General features: G+C 51.4%; 1 protein-coding gene across 1 annotated transcript in view; it reads left to right on the top strand.

Annotated features, from left to right (window-relative positions):
- HYDIN (HYDIN axonemal central pair apparatus protein) overlaps positions 1–21,471 on the top strand; it is a 2,950,008-nt gene that overhangs the window by 1,215,498 nt on the left and 1,713,039 nt on the right. The window contains exon 31 of the mRNA XM_086945295.1: positions 5,419–5,543. Coding sequence (XP_086801421.1) covers positions 5,419–5,543 — 125 coding nt within the window. The remainder of the gene's footprint in view (positions 1–5,418; positions 5,544–21,471) is intronic.

The raw sequence follows: 21,471 nt of genomic DNA, 5'->3' as shown, positions 1-21,471 counted from the left end.
AATTATTATGCCACCCATGGGAAACCACTCAAACTGTAACTACAGGCCTGTCATTGCAGCCTGTGTATGCTGGTGCTAGCATCAATTATGACTGATGTAGGTTTCCCTATAACTAAGGTCAGTACACTTAAAAGCTATAAGTCACCCCTAAAGCAGGCCTTTCAATCCTGAAGGCAGAGTGCTTGTTTTTAAGTGTGAGGGTGCCCCTGCATGAGCAGGACACCCCTACAACCGTCGGAGTCCATTCTCCCAGGTTGTAAGTGCATTAGCTATGATAATACATAGAGTGGCCATGCATCATCAAGTGATAACCATCTCTAAACTGACTGTAACGAATCCTGTCATATTTGGTATCAAACATGTTGGAATCATACCTTCGCACCGTAAACGATGTGGGAGGTATGATTCCATGCACTGTAAAGCTCCTCCGGTAGGTCCTCAGTGCTCCCTGTACCAGTCTTCTAGACCCCAGGCTGCACAACATGGCTGGTACAGACCAGAGACATGATTCTGCCCTCCTGCTGCTGAGCCAAGCTCGAGCAGAGGAAGGCAGAACAATAGGCATCCTGTCACAGGGAGGTGTGACCACCTCCCAGATAGGGTTTAGAGCATTGGGGCTGGGATGGAGCTCTTGCCAGCGCCACTTAGTCTGCTTGAGCTGCACATTTGGTCCCTTCCTGGCATAGTCCAGTTCAAACCAGCTCAGGAAGCCGTTGGCCCGCTCTCTGGTGCAAAACTGGACAAAGGACATGGGGGTATCCTTCCCACTGTCTGACCCCTCCCCTGGGAGGGAATGCTGAATCGTCCAAACCCTCTCCTTAGGGTACTTAAGGGCTTACCTGTAGGTGGGTCCATAGATTCTTTGTGGGACAAGATTCATATCAAGACACCACTACTTCTTCGACCGTCTGGGCACTCTGGACTTCGCTGGACTTGGCCCTGGGTAACGAGACTGCAACTGGGACGACTCCTGCTGCTCCTGGTCTCATTGTGCTGCTTGTCTGCTGTAACTTCCCTGCCTGTGCTTCATACAGGAATCTCCCTTGAAGTGAAGGAGTCACTACCCTGCATCTTTAGACACCACAAAAAAGTTGACCGGTCTTCTGATCCTGGGCACCCACGGACTTCAAAAGGCTCAGCAACACAGGTGGTCGTTCTTCACATTCCTTGGGGCTGGTCCTGTCCTCTCACCAAGTTTTAAGCCAGTATCCCTCGTTGTAGCCGCAGGAACCAAACCCCTATGCACTGCATCGACTTGCTGTTGCAAAGGTTTGTTGGCTTCTTTACTCCAAGATCTTCAGGCTCTAAGTAGCCCCAACTTCAAGCATCTCCTGTGACCAAGATCTTCCTCCTAACCACAACACTTCGTGGACCTGCATCTTTGGTGAACTGCTCGAGGTCCTCTCGCGACTCCAGTGCCTCCGGCCTGTGGGTCTTCTTATGGGTCTTCTTTTAATTTGGTGGGCTCCCCTGATTACTTGCGGCCTGCCCTGTCTCCCCTGCTTGTGGTGAGCCATCTGGACCTTGCTGGTCCCAACACTTTACCTTCTTCACTTTCCACGTGGGTTTCAGTTGCAAAGGCTTGTTGATGCTCCCGATGGACATGACCCCTCAACTCTCGACATCCGACGTGGGACAGCTCGCGCACGGCTCTGGCTCTTCCACTACGTTGCTTGGTCCGCACAACTGCAGTTCCAAGGTTACCGTCAGCTCTCCTGCAATACTCGAAATTGGTGGGCATTCATCTTCCGAGCCTCCTGGTCACTCCTGAGTGGCATAGACTCTGTCCCCTTGGCTTGCAGGTACATCTCATCCCTAATCCACCTTTGGATTCCACCGGACACTTTCAACTTCTCCAGCAACGGTATCTTCCTGAAGTCCCCCATTGAGTTCAACTGTGGTTTCTGATGCCACTTCACACCTATGCACTTGGCTTTCCTGGTGTAGGTATCCTGATTCATAGGGTATCCATGGGTGGGGGTGGCTCTCCAACCTTCTGTCCGCAGGGTTTCTTCAGGGTCCACTGGGAAGGCTCCTTCTTCTTAAAAACTGCAACTATGACTTACCCATTGACTTGTATTAAGACCGCAGTCGTTTTCCCACTCTGCACACTGCTTCTGTGTGGTTCCTGGTTACTTACCTTGGGTGGTTCCTTGGATCCCCGGCACTTCTCGTCTTCTGGGTATATTCCTGATTTGAATCATGGTTTGCATATCACTATTTTAGTATATGGTCTGGTCTCCCCCTCAAGACCACTGTGTTTGCGTGCTGCTTACCTGTTTCTATTGCAAAATATTGTGTGTATTGTGTATATCTCCTGGTAGGAGATATCTGAATGTATTAGTGAGTATCTTATCATAAATACATATTTTTATAAATATACTGTATGGTTCTTTTTCACTTAATCTATACCAATAAGATTATGCTCTGGTAAAACAAGCAGCCTTTACACTTCTTCAGGACTAAGACTGAAGGTTGCGCTCCACAGCTACCACTTAGAGAGCATTTCTAAGGTTGTCTAAGACCACGGAAATCACCATAAGGGTTGCCTGTATTGGTACAGGGTGCCCACTTACATAAGTGTGCACCATAGACCAGGCCAGCTTCTCACAGTGGGGTCCTAGGTGCTGTGTCAAGAGCTCTGCACCTCTGGATATGGCTTGTCTGCCAAGGGATTTCTCTGGTGATGAACCATCTGGTGGAATCTTTAAATGCAAAACTGGACAAACTCTATCGAAAATGTATAATGGATCATGAATCGCAGTTGCACCTGGAGGTGGCGTAAGCAGTCTTCCAACAATGGGGAGACCCTGGCTTGATCTTTTTGCCACCGCCAAGAAGGCTTAGTGTTAGCACTTCTACACGCTGGAGTTTCCAAAGCAGCTCTCACTCAGATGTCTTCCATCTAGAGTGGAGCACAGGGCTCCTGTATGCTTTCCCGCCACTGCCTCTCCTTCCCTGATTTCTGAAGAAGATCAGGAACATCTGGGCCCAAGTCATTCTAGCAACACCGGATTGAGCCAAGAGATTGTGGTACCTGGAGCTCCTGGGCCTGAGCACTGTTCTTCAATCAGGCTACTCCTCTGGGAGAACCTTCTGCTGCAGCACCAGGGCAGGGTCTTGTACTTGAGCTTGCACACTTGTTGATCCATGCCTGGAGATTGAGCATCAACTGTTTATCTCCTTTGACCTGCACCCTCTGGGGTTGTTGATGTCATCTTGCCAGCTAGGTGTCCTTCCTTAAAACCAGTATACACCAGCTGTTGGGACAGGTTTGTGGATTGGGGACACTTTAGAGGCAAAGTTGTCTGCGGTTTTATTGATTGTTTCCTTTACCATACCTAACAAAGCCTTGCTTTCGGCACTGTTAAGCTCCACTTTTTGCCTCTTTCAGCTTTCTTGCATTTGCTGGACCCACCTTTGTTATTCAAATGTCCCGTTGTGATAAGATGTGTGAAAGGTTTGCAAATGTTGTTCCCACCAACACCCGTTGTGATGCCTCAGTGGTGCCTGAACTTAATCCTCACCTTCTTTATGTGCACCCCTGTTGAGCCACTGCACAATTTTCCCCTTAGTTTTCTGATCTTAAAGACAGTCTTTCTCATCACCATTACATTGGCTAGACATGTGAGTGAGATTCAGGCTCTTTCTGTTAATCCACTTTCTACCCTGATAATTTGACTTTGACAAACCTAGCTTTTTTTCTACAGAAAGTTGTTACTCCTTTTCATGTCAGTCAGGCTATCGCTCTTTCGGCATTCGGAGCTCCGTCTCATTCCTCCTTGGAGGAAGAAAGACTCCGTTGTTTGGACCCTAAAACAGCATTGAAATTATATATCAATCATACAAGGTAGCATAGAGTGAATAATCTGTTCTTTGTAGGGTTTGCAGATGAAAGAAAGGCAAGACAGTGCTAAAATTATGTATTATCTCCATACAGAACTGCTGTGTACTGGCTTAAAACAACCTCAGAAAGCATACAGGCTTATTTTACCAGGGCCAAAAATGCTACCACTGCGTTAGCACATTAAGCGCCTTTCCTGGACATCTGTCAAACTGCTATGTGGGTATGGGGATGCATGTGTCAGGTCTGTTGAGAGTGGAATTTTGCTTACTCGGTCCTGCAGGACTTTTTGGTATGAGCCAGTTCACAGACCCACCGCCTTGGGAGGTATTGCTTCGGTATCTAGTGACAAGGTGAATAATCCTCGGTTGAAGGTATCCTTCAGAAAAACAAGTTACTTCCCTTCAGTAACGATCTTTCTGGTGGATACTCTGACTACGGATTCCTCACTGACCCTGTCACCTCCTCATTCTAAAAATATCCCAAGCTAGAAATCTACACACTGGTCATACTAATTTGCTGATGGCACTGCGTCTGATGGCAAGGGCAGCCTAGAAAGGAGCCTATGTGAGCACGCATGGGTGGCAATAATATGCAGCTCCGCTCGTCACTTCCAAAGCAGAACAATGTTTGCACAGAGCCTCAAGACACCACCTAGTGGCGGACAGCAGAACTGGTCGAAAAGTTTCCGAATTCAGTCTGACGTCTAGGGATTATTCACAAGGTGAGTAATCTACATTTAGATAGACCATCCAGGAGAAAGATATTTACCAATGGAAAGAAACTTGTTCTTCAGAGTTTTGGAGGTTAGGTAGAAAAGGATTGTTTCATTGACAGAATCAATTATGAGAATACCAAATCCAATACTAAATTGAAAGGGGAAAACGCTGAGGTCAGAGGAACATTATTGGTTGAGTTGGATTGTCAAATCTGGTTCATACACTTATTGTATCCAATATGACACTGTTGGAATATGGCAGTATTTGTGTATTGGTTTTCAATTTTGCTTCAGACTCACGCTCAGAAACATTGTTTTTCACGTGAATACTTGAGTTTGTAAGCATTTCAGTGAATTATGTGGGACTTACTCCCACATAATTCACTGATATTTACATACGTAATCGATCCTTAGGAATGCAAGTGGCATCAATTATGACTGCAAATTCAGCTTTGTGATTCACATAACCTGAATCTGCTCTTGTAAATGGGGTTTCTCACACACAAAAGCACACTAATAAAATGTTACTTTTTTAGGTGGGGTTGTTGGAATTCCAGAATGAGGACCATTCAAAATGTGGTAAACACACACACAACTTTTAGGTGTTTCAGTATTCACCAAACATAGGCAAGTAGATTGTTTTTCAAGTTGTGAATCTATGTGCAAATGAGTACTTCTGACATTTTCAAAAAGTGCCCCAAATTTAAGAGTAGACCTACAGGAGTAAATGTCCACATTTCTATGGGAGAGGAGCTCCTGATATTTTTCTAAGAGTAGATGGATGCAGTAGGCAGCAAGAGTTCAAGCATGATGATGAAAAATCTCCCTAACATTGTGTCCCCTGTGCTTCTTCCAGCACGACAGCCTACTGCAGATGGAGTTGGAGCGGCTGCTGGTGAAAGAGCATGCTTTGGAACAACTCGTATTGATCACTGCCTCTCCAGCTGAAGACATTCAGTGGTCTTTCAAGAAACTCGTCAAGTTAGTTTCCATTCATCTTAAATGGAATGAAGCATGATAAATGAAAAACTGCATTTTCAGCTTCCTCTCTGCAACAGCTGCATACGTGTTTCCATGACTATTTAGTAAGCTTGTGTTACAGTCCTATCAACTGCCGGAGGGAGTTTCAATATCTGATTAATCTATTTCTGGCACTCCGTGCTCTCAGGAAAAGCAGGTTGCAGATTTTCGTAGATCTGCTTTCTAAACTGCTGTTTGATAAATCTGGAAGAGGTCAATTCAGGGCTTTTCTGTGATGGCAATTCTTTTTTTGTATGAAAATGAAGTGATCAAAAGCTATGCCTTGTAAACTTACTGTTAATGATTTGGAACAAAGGTGGTTCGATTCTGTTTTTCGAATATACAAGTTTAGTTATTTTAGCTGCAGGGTGGTAACAGATAGGCAGTTAAAGATCAGCCAATGACATTGCTGTGGCCCCGATAGCGTCATGGAACTCAATGTATATCTTGAGGCATGCATACAAGGAGCGATCATAAATAAACTATAGCAAATCATCCTCATACGGAAAGCATTTGAGCACATTTGCAAAAGACTTTGGAGCAGCCATAAATCAGCTGATGTGGACTCTCCCGGTCTTGCCATAGCAATAACAGTTGATAGGCAATGTGGAGGCATCTGCACTTGCATTCACTAAAAAAAAAGGCATTCACACTAGAACAAAGAGCAGCCACAAATGAGCAATGGCAGAGCAGCTACTTGTAAGACAGTCCAGGATCAGTCTTAAACCTTACTTGAATGACACGTCAGGCAAACAAGTTAGGTCACCGGGGAGCTATGCAGTACTGTGGGAGAGCACCTCCATGTGGACAGTCACTGAATATACTCATTTGTTCTGTCCAATAGTAGACAAACCACTTTCAAACAGATACGCTCATTCTTCAATGCATCATTGGTTTGTGCTACATCAACAGTTAGTAAACAGCTGCATTACAGAATGTGGGCACTCTGTGTTTTGGATGTAAAATAAGTGTTAATTTTAAATGCAGTGCTTTAGAGTTGATTATTTACTAAATGTGAGGTAAAGTTTGGTCTATGCAGTAGTGTTAAAAGTGTTACCTTTCTCGACTCTAAGGTTAGAAGAACTTGTGTGTGTCAGATGTTGGAGTAGCTGTTAGGTTGGCATTGATAACAATGCTTTAGCAAGAGGCAAGGGGATGTAAGCCTCGAAGGTAAAGAATGTGTTGAGTTTTAGTGTTGTGTTTTACAGTCTTGTATTGTGCTCCAATTGGGAGGTGGCTGATGAGTTTCAGTTTTTAAATCATGTCTTAGTTCTTCACTGTAAAATGTGTTTGCTTCAAAGACAGTGTTTCTATCTCTCCGCTCATGTTCGCGGCCAAAGTATTAGAAAAAGGCATCAACCAACAACTCTCCCATGTCTGAAATGGAACCTCCTACTCAGCTCGTCCCAATTCAGAATCCGCAGCAACCGCAGCACTGAGACAGCCCTCATCACAGCTCCCGATGACATCCAAACCCTACTCAACCGAGGAGACACTCCTAGACTTCTTGGCAGCCTTCAGTAGGGTCTTCCACCACACATACACACACATTCCAAGGGCGCACAACAAAGGCATCCAAGGAGCCGCTCTCAGCTGAATTGCCTCTTTCCTCATCAGGAGAACGCAAAAAGTCCGCCTTCACCTTTAAACACAAGGAAGTCATCTGCGGAGGACCCCAAGGATCCTTGCTCTTCAATACTTATGTGATACCTCTGGCCAGCATCGCCATAACCCATGGACTCAACATCATATCTTACACCGAGGACAAACAACTCACCCTCTCTTTTTCTAAAGACACCACCAACATCAACTTCCACAACTGCATGACAGACGTCGTCAACTGGATGAAGGACAACTACTTGAAGATCAACTCTGACAAGACCGAGGTACTGATTTTTTTAAACAAAAGCATCCTGACGGCCGTCAGAAGTTGGACCTACTCCTATCCTAGGCTAGGAACCTAAACATTCTGGACAACAAGCTAAACATATTTTTCCTTTGAAAACATACTTTATTGTCAGATTGCACATATGTTGCAGGGCTCGGCGCACCAGAGACAGCTGCAGTATTAAACAGTACATCAGCCGGAAGGCAATCGACTTTTCCTTGTGAGCAAGAACAAGCAAATATATGACAAAGCAATACTTAAGAATCTACCGCCCCCCTCCCAACAGCCCTAGCCCCCCCAATTCCCCCCCAGACTCCCTCCTCCCACAGTCGCACAAGGTCCACCAAGTTCTACCTACACACAAAGGAAAATGTACAGTAAACTAGCTGTATATGCAAACTTACCTCCCAGCTCCCCTACCCCAGTACCACACGGCCTCACCATCACTCCCCTGGAAGATCTTCCAGCACCACGGGAGGCTCAAGCAACAGGCCTCTATAATCAGCCCAGCGTTTCCAAATCTGATAATGTTTTCGCGGGCTACGAAGATCGACTGCTCCAATCCCATACAAAAGTCTAGCCCATTTTTCCATACGGCCACCGTCGGGGCCCCCAGATCTTTCCACGCCTTGGCAATGTCCCTCTTGGCTAACGTAAGGTCAAGGTACATCAGATGCCTTTTGTACACATTGCCACCCCCCCGTCCATTACATGCAACAAGGCAAACTGCGGCATACGTGGGAGCTCCCACCCCAACACTTCGGATAAACAGGCCAAGACCCCCCTCCAGAACCGATCCAGGGATCCACAACACCACACTGTATGCAAGAATGTCCCTTCCTCCCTGCCACAGCAGAGGCATTCCGGTGAGGCAATCAGTCTCGCCCGCCAAAGCCGAACGCTAATGAAATAAACTCTGTGTAAGTATTTGAATTTGATGAGACGTAGGCGCATTGCGATGGCCACACCCCTGGGGGTGGCCAGAGTTTCCCTCCAATCCTCCTCTAGCTCGCCCACATCCTCCTCCCATGTCTCTTGGAGCTTCTGCAGCCTGGGGGAACAGTGCGTGATCAGCGACTGATAAATGCGGGATATCTTCTTTGTCTCCAAATCCCCCATAAACACTTTTGCTTCTAGTGAACTAAACTCAGGGAGGGACTCCAACCCCTCCAGGCTGGGGGGCAGTGCATGACGGAATTGGAGGTATCTAAAGAACTGGGAGCGAGGCATGCCAAATTCGCTACAGAGGTCCTGAAAGGACTTAAATGTTGTGCCCCTTACCACATCCCCCAGGGTCGAAATGCCTATGTTGTCCCATCCCCGAAATCCCTGTATTGTTGCAAGGCTGGGCAATCGCCCATTGTGCTACAAGGGGGTTTCCCCAGTCAGGACATTCCACCACCCCATACGACGCAGAGCCTGTCTCCAAATACGAAACACTACCTCTGTGGCCGATGGCAGTGCGCTCCGTAGCGGTGCCGAGTAAAGAATAGTGTGCAGCGTATGAGACCCCCATGAGATAGCGTTCCAAGGCGTGTGCCGGGTCCCCCCTGTCGCCATACCACCACTCATTCAGGACCAGAAGGTGAGAGGCCTGGTAGTAGGAGAGAACGTCCAAGGTCGCCAACCCTCCGGAATAAGTGGAGAGAAAGCATGTGCGTATCGCCACACGCACCGCTCCCCCTCCCACAAAAACTGCCCAAGCACAGACTACACCAACCGAAACCATTTGGGCGGGATTGGATATGGGGGGTTCTGCAGTTGGTATAATAGCCGGGGGAATTGCCAACATTTAAAAAATTGCAGATCTACCATAGATCGTCAGCGGCATACGTGACCAGGTCTTGATGTCTGCCAGAACTCGCTCCCATACTGGCGCCAGATTCCGCTCCCAGGAGACAGTCGGCACCTTCAATAAAAACACCCCCAGATATTTAAGGCCCCCTACTGCCACCTGAAGGGTAGATGCCCAATCAACCACTCTTGACTGCTCCCCCAGCACCCATAGCGTGGACTTGCAAGGGTTCATGTAGAGCCCCGACGATTCTCCGAAAATCTGCATTATCCGCAGGAGGCACGGCCCGACATATGGAGATCAGTAAGAAAGAAAAGGACATCGTCCGCATATAATGCAATCCTATCGGACAACCCCTGCACCCACATCAACCCACTCAACGGCGCATCCATGCACAACCACGCCGCCAACGGCTCCATAGCCAAGGTGAATAGGTATGGCGAGAGGGGGCAACCCTGCCGGGTGCCGCGCCTAATGGGGAAACTGGAAGAGATCGCTCCTGCCACCCGAACCGTAGCTGTCAAATCGGTGTAGAGAAGCTGCAGGTAGGACAAGAAGCGGGGCCCAAGGATAAGCCGGGGCAGTAGTGCAAACAGATAGACCCAGCTCAATGAGTCGCTCCCATACTGGGGCCAGATTCCGCTCCCAGGAGATGGTCGGCACCTCCGATAAAAACATCCCCAGATATTTAAGGCCTCCTACTGCCACCTGAAGTGTAGATGCCCAATTATCCACTCTCGACAGCTCCCCCAGCACCCATAGCGTGGACTTGCGAGGGTTCATGTAGAGCCCCGACGATTCTCCGAAAATCTGCATTATCCGCAGGAGGCACGGCCCGACATATGGAGATCAGTAAGAAAGAAAAGGACATCGTCCGCATATAATGCAATCCTATCGGACAACCCCTGCACCCACTCCAACCCACTCAACGGCGCATCCATGCACAACCACGCTGCCAACGGCTCCATAGCCAAGGCGAATAGGTATGGCGAGAGGGGGCAACCCTGCCGGGTGCCGCGCCTAATGGGGAAACTGGAAGAGATCGCTCCTGCCACCCGAACCGTAGCTGTCAAATCGGTGTAGAGAAGCTGCAGGTAGGACAAGAAGCGGGGCCCAAGGATAAGCCGGGGCAGTAGTGCAAACAGATAGACCCAGCTCAATGAGTCGCTCCCATACTGGGGCCAGATTCCGCTCCCAGGAGATGGTCGGCACCTCCGATAAAAACATCCCCAGATATTTAAGGCCTCCTACTGCCACCTGAAGTGTAGATGCCCAATTATCCACTCTCGACAGCTCCCCCAGCACCCATAGCGTGGACTTGCGAGGGTTCATGTAGAGCCCCGACGATTCTCCGAAAATCTGCATTATCCGCAGTAGGCACGGCCCGACCTATTGAGATCAGTAAGAAAGAAAAGGACATTGTCTGCATAGAATGCGATCCTATCGGACAACCCCTGCGCCCACTCCAATCCACTCAACTGCGCATCCATGCACAACCACGCCGCCAACGGCTCCATAGCCAGGGCGAATAGGTATGGCGAGAGGGGGCAACCCTGCTGGGTACCACGCCTAATGGGGAAACTGGAAGAGATCGCTCCCGCCACCTGAACCATAGCCGTCAAATTGGTGTAGGGAAGCTGCAGGTAGGACAAGAAGTGAGGCCCAAGAATAAGCCGGGGCAGTAGTGCCAACAGATAGACCCAGCTCAATGAGTCGAACGCTCTGTCTATGTCGGCAAGGAGGAGCGCGGCCTGTGCCCCAGTCCGTCGGACCGCCGCCTCCACCACATGCGCCCGCCCAATATTGTGCCTGGTCGCCCTCTGCGGCATAAAGCCGGCCTGATCCGGGTGTACAAGCGCTGAGATATGAGGTAGGAGCCGGTAGGCCAACGCTTTGGCCGGACTTTGGCCTCCACTCTCAGAAGAGAGATTGGACGGAAGGAGGCATGGTGTTCTGGGGGTCGGCCCGGCTTGTGAAATACCACTACCTCCGCATGCCTCCAGTCTGGGGGGAGCCTGCCCTGCTCCCTGGCCTCCTCCAATGCCACCTGATAATGAGGGGCTAGCTGCAAGTGATATTTCTTGAAGAATTCACTGGGGAACCCATTCGGTCCAGGAGCTTTACCCGAGTTGAGCTCACCCAGGGCCGTGCCCAGCTCCTCGTCCATCAGTGAGAGCTCCAACCGATTGCGCACCTCATTGGACACAGCTTTAGGTGGCAAGTCTGCTATAAACTTGTCTACCACATATTCCGGCAGGCACTCCTTCGGGCATATAAGTCAGCATAATACGCAGCAAAGCTCTCCGCCAACGCCCTTGGGTCCGTAATCGGGGCACCCGCATCGTCCAGTATCCCCGGTAGGGTCTGAGCATGAAAAACCCTTTGACAGAGCCGATGTAGCATTTTGCCAGACTTGTCCCCCCACTGACATATTCTGCTGTGCGTTGCAAGCCAGATCTTCCATGCCTCATCCAACAGGAAGGCTGCATAGGACTGTTGCGCCAGGAGCAGCTGCCACACCACTTGACTCACCCGCCGCGCGCCCCCGGTGTTCCAGCGTCTCAATCTCTGCCTCGGCTCACACCAATTCCGCCCTATGCCTCTTGAGGGCCGCTGCACACCATGCAATATCCACCCCCGAACTGTGGATTTCAATTTTTCCCACAGCGTCCCGGCGCTAGCGACAGATCCCACATTCCCGACCAAGTAATCAGCAATTGCCTCACCCATGTGCCTACCGTAGTCCTCCTGTGCAGGTACCACACCAAGAGGCGCAAACGGAATGGCTGCCGCCCCCTGCCCATCCGGAGATCAATGGATATAGGGGAATGATCCGAGAGCCCGCGCGGAAGAATCTCCGCCGATTCCACCCTTCCAGCCATTTCTTGAGGGACGAAAACGTAATCCAATCTGGAAAAGGATTTGTGGACTGCTGAAAGAAACGTGTATTCCCTTTGATCTCCATGTAAGCGCCGCCACGTGTCTACCCAGTCAAAGCCCATGACCATATCATGTAGTTTTGTGGAATGGCCTCCACCCAGACCTCCCCCAGGCCTGTACCTATCCCTGATCACATCCAGGACATCATTCCAGCCTCTTCCCACCGCCGATAATGCGTCGGGATGTCCGCCCATACTGTAAACAATTTCTCAACTAGCGACCACTGCAGGGGGGGTCGGGGCGTATACGCAGCCCAACACCAAAGGGTCCTCCCCAACCATGCCCCTGATAAACAAATATCGCCCCTGTGTGTCGGCCCACTGCTTGGAATGAATGTAAGGAATTCTACGATGCACTAAAATGGCCACCCCCGTGAACCCCTTGCAAAACCCGCGTGGAAGACTTGTTGATACCCATAGTGCTGCAAACACAAGGCCTTAGTACCCAGTAGGTGGGTTTCTTGTAGAAAAAGCAGGTCAACCCTAGCTCTTTTCGCCTGGCGCAACACTGTCCCCTCTTGATCTTATCCAGGACCCCACATACATTCCAGCTGAGAATACGATGGGTACCCTGGGGCCCTGAAGAATTATCAGCGCGACCCGCCCTCAGGGAACGGCCAGGACCACAGCACGGGCAAAGGGCTGTGCAGATGTGCACAAAACAAGTGTAGGGAACCCCTCACGGTGGTGCGACTCATGCCCAACAATAACAAATCCCCCACCCCCAACAAACCTCCCACCTCATACCTGAAAACCGTTGAAGTACCTGTCGCGGCAAGGTTGGCCATCGGCCCCCAACGAAGGACTAAAGGCCACCGACGCCAATGGATCCCCAACCTACAGCCCATAACTCCCGGGCCCACCCCCCACAAGTACCAGACTAAAGGGGTATCTGCCCATAATACAACTCCCTCCCTCCAGATACACCACCCATACACATAAGCCTAAGGGGGGAGCACCCCAGCACCATCCTGACAGCAGGAAATAGAATTTAAGGGTCCACTGTCTGTTGCCCGGGAGCCGAGGCCCCCTGGGCAGAGGCTCCGCAAGACGCGGAGCACCGCTGGGATCGAGATCCCCTGTTCCCCCTCCGGAGCGACCCTCTGGAAGTTTTTGACTGCGCCTCGCTCAGAGAGGAGTGCGATTCCAGTCCTGGCGGTTTGTGTACCCGCACCTGCACCGTTTCATCAGTCCATTTGAACACCTCCTCCGGAGTATCAAAGAAGTGGGTGTGCGATTGGAACACCACCCGCAAGCGGGCCGGGAACAGCAAGGCATAAGGGAGCTTGAGGTCTCTCAGGCGGGCTTTTGCGACCATGAACGACTGGCGCTGCTGCTGTACTAAGCGTGTATAATCCGGAAAAATCAAGATACGCTGATTCTCGTAAAGCAGAGGTTCCTTAGCCCTGGCCTGTTTCAGTATGGCATCGTGGTCAGAAGTTTTGTGATCACGGGCCATGGGCGAGCCCCCACCGGAGGTTTCTGAATGAGAGCTCTGTGGGCCCGCTCTATCATGAAACACCGGGACATGGCGTCAGGGGGGAGCCAGCTTTCCAGCCACTGCGTTAGGAAGCTCTCCATATTTCTTTTCTCGCAGCCCTCCAGAAAACCAACGAAGCGCAGATTATTCCGCCTAGCCTGCCCCTCAGCCCGAAGTACCAGGCCCTTCTGAGTGCTTTCCATGCTTGCCACCTTGCGCTTCAGGGCCGTGACGTCGTCCTCTACACCTGAAATCCTGTTCTCTGCCTCCGTAATGCGGGACACTGCATTCCTCAGAACCTGGCATAGTAGCATAACATCCGAGCCCACTGCCCCAATTTTGGCGTCCAGCATGTCCCGGGACTGAGTGATTGCCGCCATCAACGCCGCATTATCGGGCCCAGACTCCTGCTGCCCACCAGCTGCGCCCGCCCCCGCCTGGGCCAGTGAATTTGTCAATGGGTCCATGTTTTGTGGCACCGCCACTGCCCTTGTTCCTCGTCATGGCCACCTGCAGCTGGCACCCAGCATACGCAGCTCAGGTCCGGCTCGGTGTCCACACAAAACCCTCCTCAGCGTAAACACCCCTATGGCTGGTCGCCGACCCGGGACGCTCTCCACTGGAAGGCACCCTCGAACCAGGCGCCGCAATCCACCCAGGTAGGCCCAGATGTCGTCACCCGGATCTTCTGAACAGGGGAGCCTCTTCACTCCCACTGCCCCCGCTTACCCGCAGGGCACAGCCGCGAACACTGTCTCCGGAGCCCCCTCACGGTCCGACCGACCGTCGACACAGGCACCGCCCAGGGAAAAGGGGGGACACCAACGGTCGTGTGTTGGCAACCCCCGCGGCTCTGCCAGGCAAACCACGCTCCACTCGCTGGGCTAACCCCCGAGGGAAGCCGCTTTCAGCCAGGGTTCCGCCGTCTGCAGTATGTAGCTGTGGGAAACCGCACCAGCCCCTCCGCCACTCTCCTCATCCGTGCAGCCCAACCAGACCCCCGCTTCCTCTGGGCCAGCACCACGTGGCCACCACCGGACTTCACGGCCTCCTCCTTTCTGCCACCAGGCCTCGAGGGCACACCGTAGGGCCCTATCCCCGAGCGGGGCCGCAATCTCCGCCACCACTGGCAAGGTCTGACTCCACAGTTTCACCGCCGATGTCCGGTGCAGCGGGAGGCACCAGGCTCAACAACCAGGAACTTTTCAGGCCTCCCAGCGGTCCCGCTGCCAATCTGCGGAGAGGTCTCAGGACGGGAGGTTGGGGGGGCCTCCTCCCAAGGGCCTCCGACAGTCCAAGCCACCAGCAGCTACGTCGCGGGAGGGTGCGCGGTTATCAGGGCCCGCAGCCACGGACCTCCGTCACTGCCCCGGCCACCTTATCCTCCCAGCGCAGCGCAGCCAGCTGCCGTGTCAGCCTCAGGCCGTACCGCACCAGCCGCGTCACAGGATCCCCAGGGGGCTGATATGCCCCTCGATCTCCTCCCGTGGGGCCACCGTCACAGGAACTTACGGGGCAGAGCACAGGCTGCGGAGATGTTGGCCCGCTGCACCCACGGGGCTCGCCGAAATCCAGGCCCTGGCTCCACCACCCAGCACTAGGCCTCACCTTGCGGGTACCTCAGCTCCGGTCTCTGGTCTCGGAAATACCGGCAGATCGTTGTGGCAGGCTGCGGGTGCTCGAGTGTCTCCCCCAGGGCGTCAGGCATACAGAGGGAGTTAGGATGAAAGCAGGATAATTATCAGGCTGGACGTAGCACAGGTAAAACACGTCCGCCATGCTGGCTCGTCTAGCCACGCCCCCCAAGCTAAACATATTTGATAGAGACTTCTAACTACAGATTCCTTATCTTTGAATTTCCCAGGTGTCTGGCTGGGTCCAGAAATTCTTTCTCTGGCAATACCGCTTGCTCGCGTCGTTGGGTAGCTCCATTTGGCTCAGTTTGATGTCGTTGGTCACCTATATAGGAGCCACCAAAGCACGTGAATGACAGTTCTTATCTTTCTGCGCTAGTTAAGGTCCGATCCACGAAGAGTTAACCCTCTGTCACTTTTTTGACAGGCCTTTTTTCGACTTTTTTCAACTTTGGATTTTTCTTCCAAGAACATTGTGTGCGATGATGTCTTTGAGGAAAACAGGGTTCAAACCGTGCAGTGCGTGTTACCGCATGATGTTGATTACCCCCCCCCCACCTCATCTGTCTGGTGTCTCGAGCGCAACCACGATTCGAAGTCGTGCTCGGACTCTCAGGCTATGGCTCCGAAGGCCTTGGGGAAACAGGCAATGTAGCTCCTTGCAGTCAGACAATCAACACCATCCAGCGAGACTCCGCGGAGGTCCCGGTCCTGATCACCCCACTCGAGGTCTGCAGGAAACTCGGGGTAAAAAGTAAAAGAAGAAGTCCAAGTGGACTTCATCTTTGCCTTGACGGTTGTCTGTCGACAAAGGAGGTAAGGAGCACAGAGGTCCTCGGACTGGAGTTGTCCTCTGTGCAGGTCAGGACTAATCGCCTGAGGGAAGTGCTTCAACCTGGGACTTCCACCTCTAAACCTCTTTTGCCCTTTAATGAGGCACTAACAGATGTCCTTCTAGGCACGTGGTTCAAGCCTAGCACAAGGGCTCCTGTGAATAGGACAATTCAGCTCAGGGCAACTCAAAGTTCCTCAGCCAACACCCCACACCCTGAAAGCTTGGTGGTGCAGGATTCCACTTCCCAGGACAATTTCCCTTCCGCCCCTCCTGATTGGGAATCCAAGAGGCTGGATACACTTGGGAAGATTATGTTTTCTTCCTCCTGCCTGGTATTGCGGTTGGTGAATACCGTATGCTTATTGGGCCTTTTCTCCCACTCCCTTTGAGAGATGTTTGCGCAAGTGCTGCCCCAAGTCCTGGAGGTGGCCTGTGCTGTGCTCTTTCAGGTGGTTAAGGATGGGAGGGATCAACTTACGGGGAGGAGCCAAGATGGCGATGTGCACGGACGTGTAGTCTCTCGGCTCCCCGATCCTTTGTCCTTCTCGACGGAATCCTGTCCTGTCTCCTGTCATGAAACGCTAGCGAGAGGACGGGAAAAGTGAGCTGAGCGGGATAGTGCTCTCCCGAGGTCCCTGCCTGCCTGAAAATCCGCCGGATTGCCGAGTAATCTGCGGCGTCCGTCTTTGCCCCCGTTCCTGTGTCCCGAGTCGGGAAGCGGATATGGCGGCTGCCGGAACAACGAGGAGCTGTGCCTGCGGACTGACCCTGGCGCCTTGACGGGCACCACCATCAGCTGCTGCCCACGCCTGCCTTTCACTTGCTCACTGAGAGCCTGCCGACCGGGAGTTCTTCACGGGTGCCTCCGCACCGGGACTCTCAAGTAAGACAGCTGCGCCACCTCCATGATGGCGGACACTTGAACACTGCGAGTCCCCCACAAGCCTGCTCCCGATCCGCTGATACCATCGCGGGGCTTTTGTTGCGCGCTGTCCATTGCTTGCAAGCCCTGCCCTGGCATAGCGACCTGTGTCCTCGCTGTTTTGGTGATACCTGTGCCTCTGCGCCCCTGTGTTTCCCCTGCTGGAGCCGATGCAATGGTGGATCTGACCGCGCTTAATGCCAATCCTGCCTCGAACTATGACTGTACTCTGCTGCAGCGCCCCGGGTGCTATCCTGCCATGAGTGCCGCGTTGGTGACCGGTGCGAAGATGGAACCCCCGGCCGCTCTGACCTGTGGCTCTATCCTTGACGCTATTCGTGACCTGCGAGCAGAAGCGCGTGTGGGCTTTCTTTTGCTGTGCGATAAACTTGAGGCTGCTACGCCCTCGGCGGATTACGCACCACCGGTCTGTCTCCCTCGTTATGCTGCTATGTCTATCCTGACTCCAGACCGGGCTACAATGTTGCCGCAAGCGCCCATTAACTTCGCCAGCGCCACACTGTTACCGCCTTCGCCGGAGCCCATGGTCTTTGCCGAGACTTTGCCGCCTCGGGGACTGCCGCCAAGTACCCCTCAACCGCCTAATCTCCTTGCCCATGTTTTATTGCCTCAGCTTGTGACTTTCCTTCTTTTCTCACTTTGGGAGAACCAGCTGGCGCTGCTTCGTGGGGTCAATGGCACTGATCGAGGACGGACCCGTCCATTTTGTATTGAGACACCATCTATCTGCTGGGAGCGGCCATCTTGTCCCTTTGTTTTGCCAGTGGGGATCGCTCTGCGTGGACTTTGGCCGAAGGGTCGAGTGCGGACTGGACAGGGTTAGCTGATTTCTCCTCGAGGACTGCGCATTCCTGGCTAGCGTGGGTTTGATTTGGCGCTCCTTCATTTTTGTTCTAGTGTGACTCTCTTTGTTTTATATGATGTTCGCAATGCACTGTATTTCGCTGGCACACATGAAGGGAATTTGGCACCGTCCATTTTGTGACTACGAGTCTCCCCCTTCTTCTACGCTTCCATCCTGTCTCTTTGTTGTGTAGGGGGTTGGCATTCGACGAGGGGTGTGTCCTGGGAGATCTCCGAGATCGGGCTAGTGTTAGGCGGTTTCTTTGCTCTATTGCTTTCCCCCTTCTCCTATGGTTGTGACTTCTTGCGGTGGGTGGATGCATGGGGTCGCCCGAGATCGGGCCAGGGCTGGGTGATTACTTTGGTGATATGGACGCGTTGACGGGCTGGGACTAGGATGGGACTGCCCTTTTTCTGATTTACTCGTATATTTTGAAATGTCTCTCCCCACCTGCAGTTCTGATTGCCGCTACTGCTGTGTTGATGACAATTGTGGTTGGGGCTGTTTACGGGGCCGGTGGAGACCGGGAGACTGCTGCATTTGGCTCCTCCCCCCTCTTCTGAGAGTTGGAGAGTGGGATGGTTTTTCCCGCTCTCCTTATTCTCTTTCCCACTTGGGGGTTCTCTTGGGGCGACAGGCATGCCTATTGGGGGGGGGTGGGCCGTGGCCTTCCGCTGGTATGCAGGGTGGGGGGATGGGATGTGTTTTGTGTTTTCTCTTTGTCTCTATGGCCCTCTTTCCTTTTCTTCTTTCTTCTGTTTCTTTTTCTGTTACACCTCTTTGTTTCTTTTGGGGTCGGGGTTCAGTCTTATCAAGGGGCTTATTGCATCGTAACATTATGTGACATAGCGGTTGGCCCTTGCTCTCTGAGGACGGTGAAATAGCTTTCTGATACATGCCTTCCTCTATTACGCCTCCTTCCGGGTGCTCCTCGAATGATAATGGCTATCCTGATCTGCTATTAGCTTCTACCCTTTTTGTAGACTGATAACTTGTATTCCACAAAATTATAAAATTAAACCTTGTTCTATCCTTATGTTATGGTTTTACGCTTCATACAATATACTGTGTTCAGGGATGGCTTTAACGGCGTTCTGTCCTATTGGTTATTTTATACCCTTCTCCTATATGTCATAGCGGCCGGCCCCGAGGGGTTGTAGGCAGACGCTGTGTACTGTGCTTGTAATAAATAAAGGTTTAAAAAAAAAAAAAAAAAAAAAAAAGGATGGGAGGGATGCAACAATATTCACCATGAAGTGTGGTCTTGACATGACTGATTCATTGGGCAGATCGATTTCTTCGACAGTGGCCTTGAGGCACCATGCCTGGCTAAGGACAACTGGCTTCTCGGGCGATGTCTAGGGAAATTTGATCGGCATACCCTTTGATGGATCCCGACTTTTTGTGGAGAAGGCAGACTCGGCCCTAGTGTGCGGTTCAAGGACTCTCGATCTGCGCAATTATTGTCCCCTTTTGCGGGCCAAATACAAGTCACTTTTAACTAACTATAAGAGAGCCCTCCTCTCAGCCAAAACCACATATTTTTCAGAGAAAATCACATTATCAGCCAACAAGTCCAAAGAGATTTTCTCCATAGTTCGCAACTTAGTTGCTTCTGATAGGGTCGACCCTAATCTTGTCCCCTCCCAAGCTCTCTGTTCGTCCCTTAATGATTTTTTCATAGAGAAGATTGCGAAGATTAAATCTAATATTCCATCAGCATCTTCGCCACTCCCTTTCCTTGCTCTTTCTCTGCCCTCCTCTCTTCTTGACCACTTTTCCCCAATCTCTATGGACTCCTTTCTTGTTTTACTCCAGAAAGTGAAGTTGGGCTCCCCGGCTGATTGCCTCTACCCGCCTGGTTCCTTGTGGGGTCCCCCAAGGTTCTTCCTTGTCCCCCCTCCTTTTTAATCTTTATATCCACCCCCTTATTCTTTCCCATCTAGAAATGGGGGTCTCCGTGTACAATTATGCAGATGACCTCCAGCTTGCATTTGATCTTTCTTCTTCTTCTGACTCCCTGCCGAAATTTCATTCTACCCTAGTTTTCATTTCTGAGTGGATGAACCACAACCACCTTAAACTTAATCCGGACAAGACGGAGCTGGTCCTGACAGGCGCTGCCATCACCCCTTTGTCCGCCGCCTTTTGGCCTTCCATCTTCGCCCCCCCCCCCCGTACCGGTGGCCTCAGTAAGGACCTTGGGCATTAAAGTCAGCCAGGACCTCTCCATGCATGCCCAGATTAGTTCAGTTGTCTCCTCCTGCTTCCTATCCCTCCGGATCATTCGGAAAGTCTCCCGTTTTTTTTCTCCTGATGCTCTCAAACTTATTATTTTGGCCATGATTCTTTCCTGTCTTGATTACGGGAATAGCCTCTACGTGAGTATCCCGGCCTACGAACTTCGCCGTCTACAGGCTATCCAGAATCAGGCCGCCCGCCTCATTCACCACCTTCCCAAGTTCCACCACATCACTCCTTTTTTGAAATCCCTTCACTGGCTCCCCATTTGCCAGAGATCCCTTTTCAAGATGGGATGCCTGGCCTTCATGGCCCGTGCCCGCACTGCCCCGGTTTTCATTAATTCCCTCATCAGTCCCTACACACCCAGCTGTACCCTCCGCTCCTCCAATCAGGCTCTTCTTAATGTCCCTCGTTTCCGCAGGACCAAAACTGGAGGTACCAGATTCTCTGTACTAGCTCCTCGCTTCTGGAACAGTCTTCCGCTGTCCATTAGATCCATTCCAGTTTATTCACAATTCCGCAAGGCGCTCAAGACTTTCCTGTTCTCCCAAGCGTACCCCTGTTGATCTTCACCTTGGCAGACTTCTGTGCTTCTCAGCCGAAACTCTGGCGCCAGGAAGACGCTTGGTCACAGTGCGCTCTGTCAAGAACTTTTAACTTCAACTTCAACTTCTACGGCCAGATCATTGGGCCTCTCTTCTACACCTTGTGGCCAGTCTAGCTTTGGCCCCTTTTGTGGCAACGGACTGGGTTTCCAGCCGGGTCCGCTCTATCCCAGCCACCGTCCTGCCCAGTCTTCCCAATCTGTGCAGGGACGTGGACGCAGTTCATTCCGACCAAGGAATGGAAGCCAGAAGTCATTGGCCACCCTGCCCTCGGCAGCTGCAGCCTCTAAGGACTCCTAGTCTTACTGTGCAAGAACACACCACTGCAGTTGGTGGAAGAATCCATCATCATCATCTGCCCCTCTGGAGGTCCACAACATCAGACAAGTGGGTCTTGCAGATCTCATTCAGGAGGGCTGTTCTCTTCATTGCCTTTCTTTTCTTACTCCAATTCTGCCAAGTCAAGAACGGCTAATGGAGGATCATTTGAAATTGCTCCAGGAGGAAGTTACAGCTCTTTTGGCCAAGGGAGCTATAGAGAGTGTCCTGGATTCAGAAGTAGGCAGTCGCTGTTATTCCTGCTACTTTCCGATTCCAAAGAAGAACAAAGTGTTACGGCCCATTTTAAATCTTCGGTCCGTCAATCTCTTCCTCAAGAAGGAGAAGTTCAAGATGCTCACTC

This window comes from Lissotriton vulgaris, chromosome 12, assembly GCF_964263255.1.
Source record: "Lissotriton vulgaris chromosome 12, aLisVul1.2, whole genome shotgun sequence".
Classification (NCBI taxonomy): Eukaryota; Metazoa; Chordata; class Amphibia; order Caudata; family Salamandridae; genus Lissotriton; species Lissotriton vulgaris.
The sequence above is the reverse complement of the archived record's forward strand: the minus strand, read 5'-3'. Positions and strand labels throughout refer to the sequence as shown.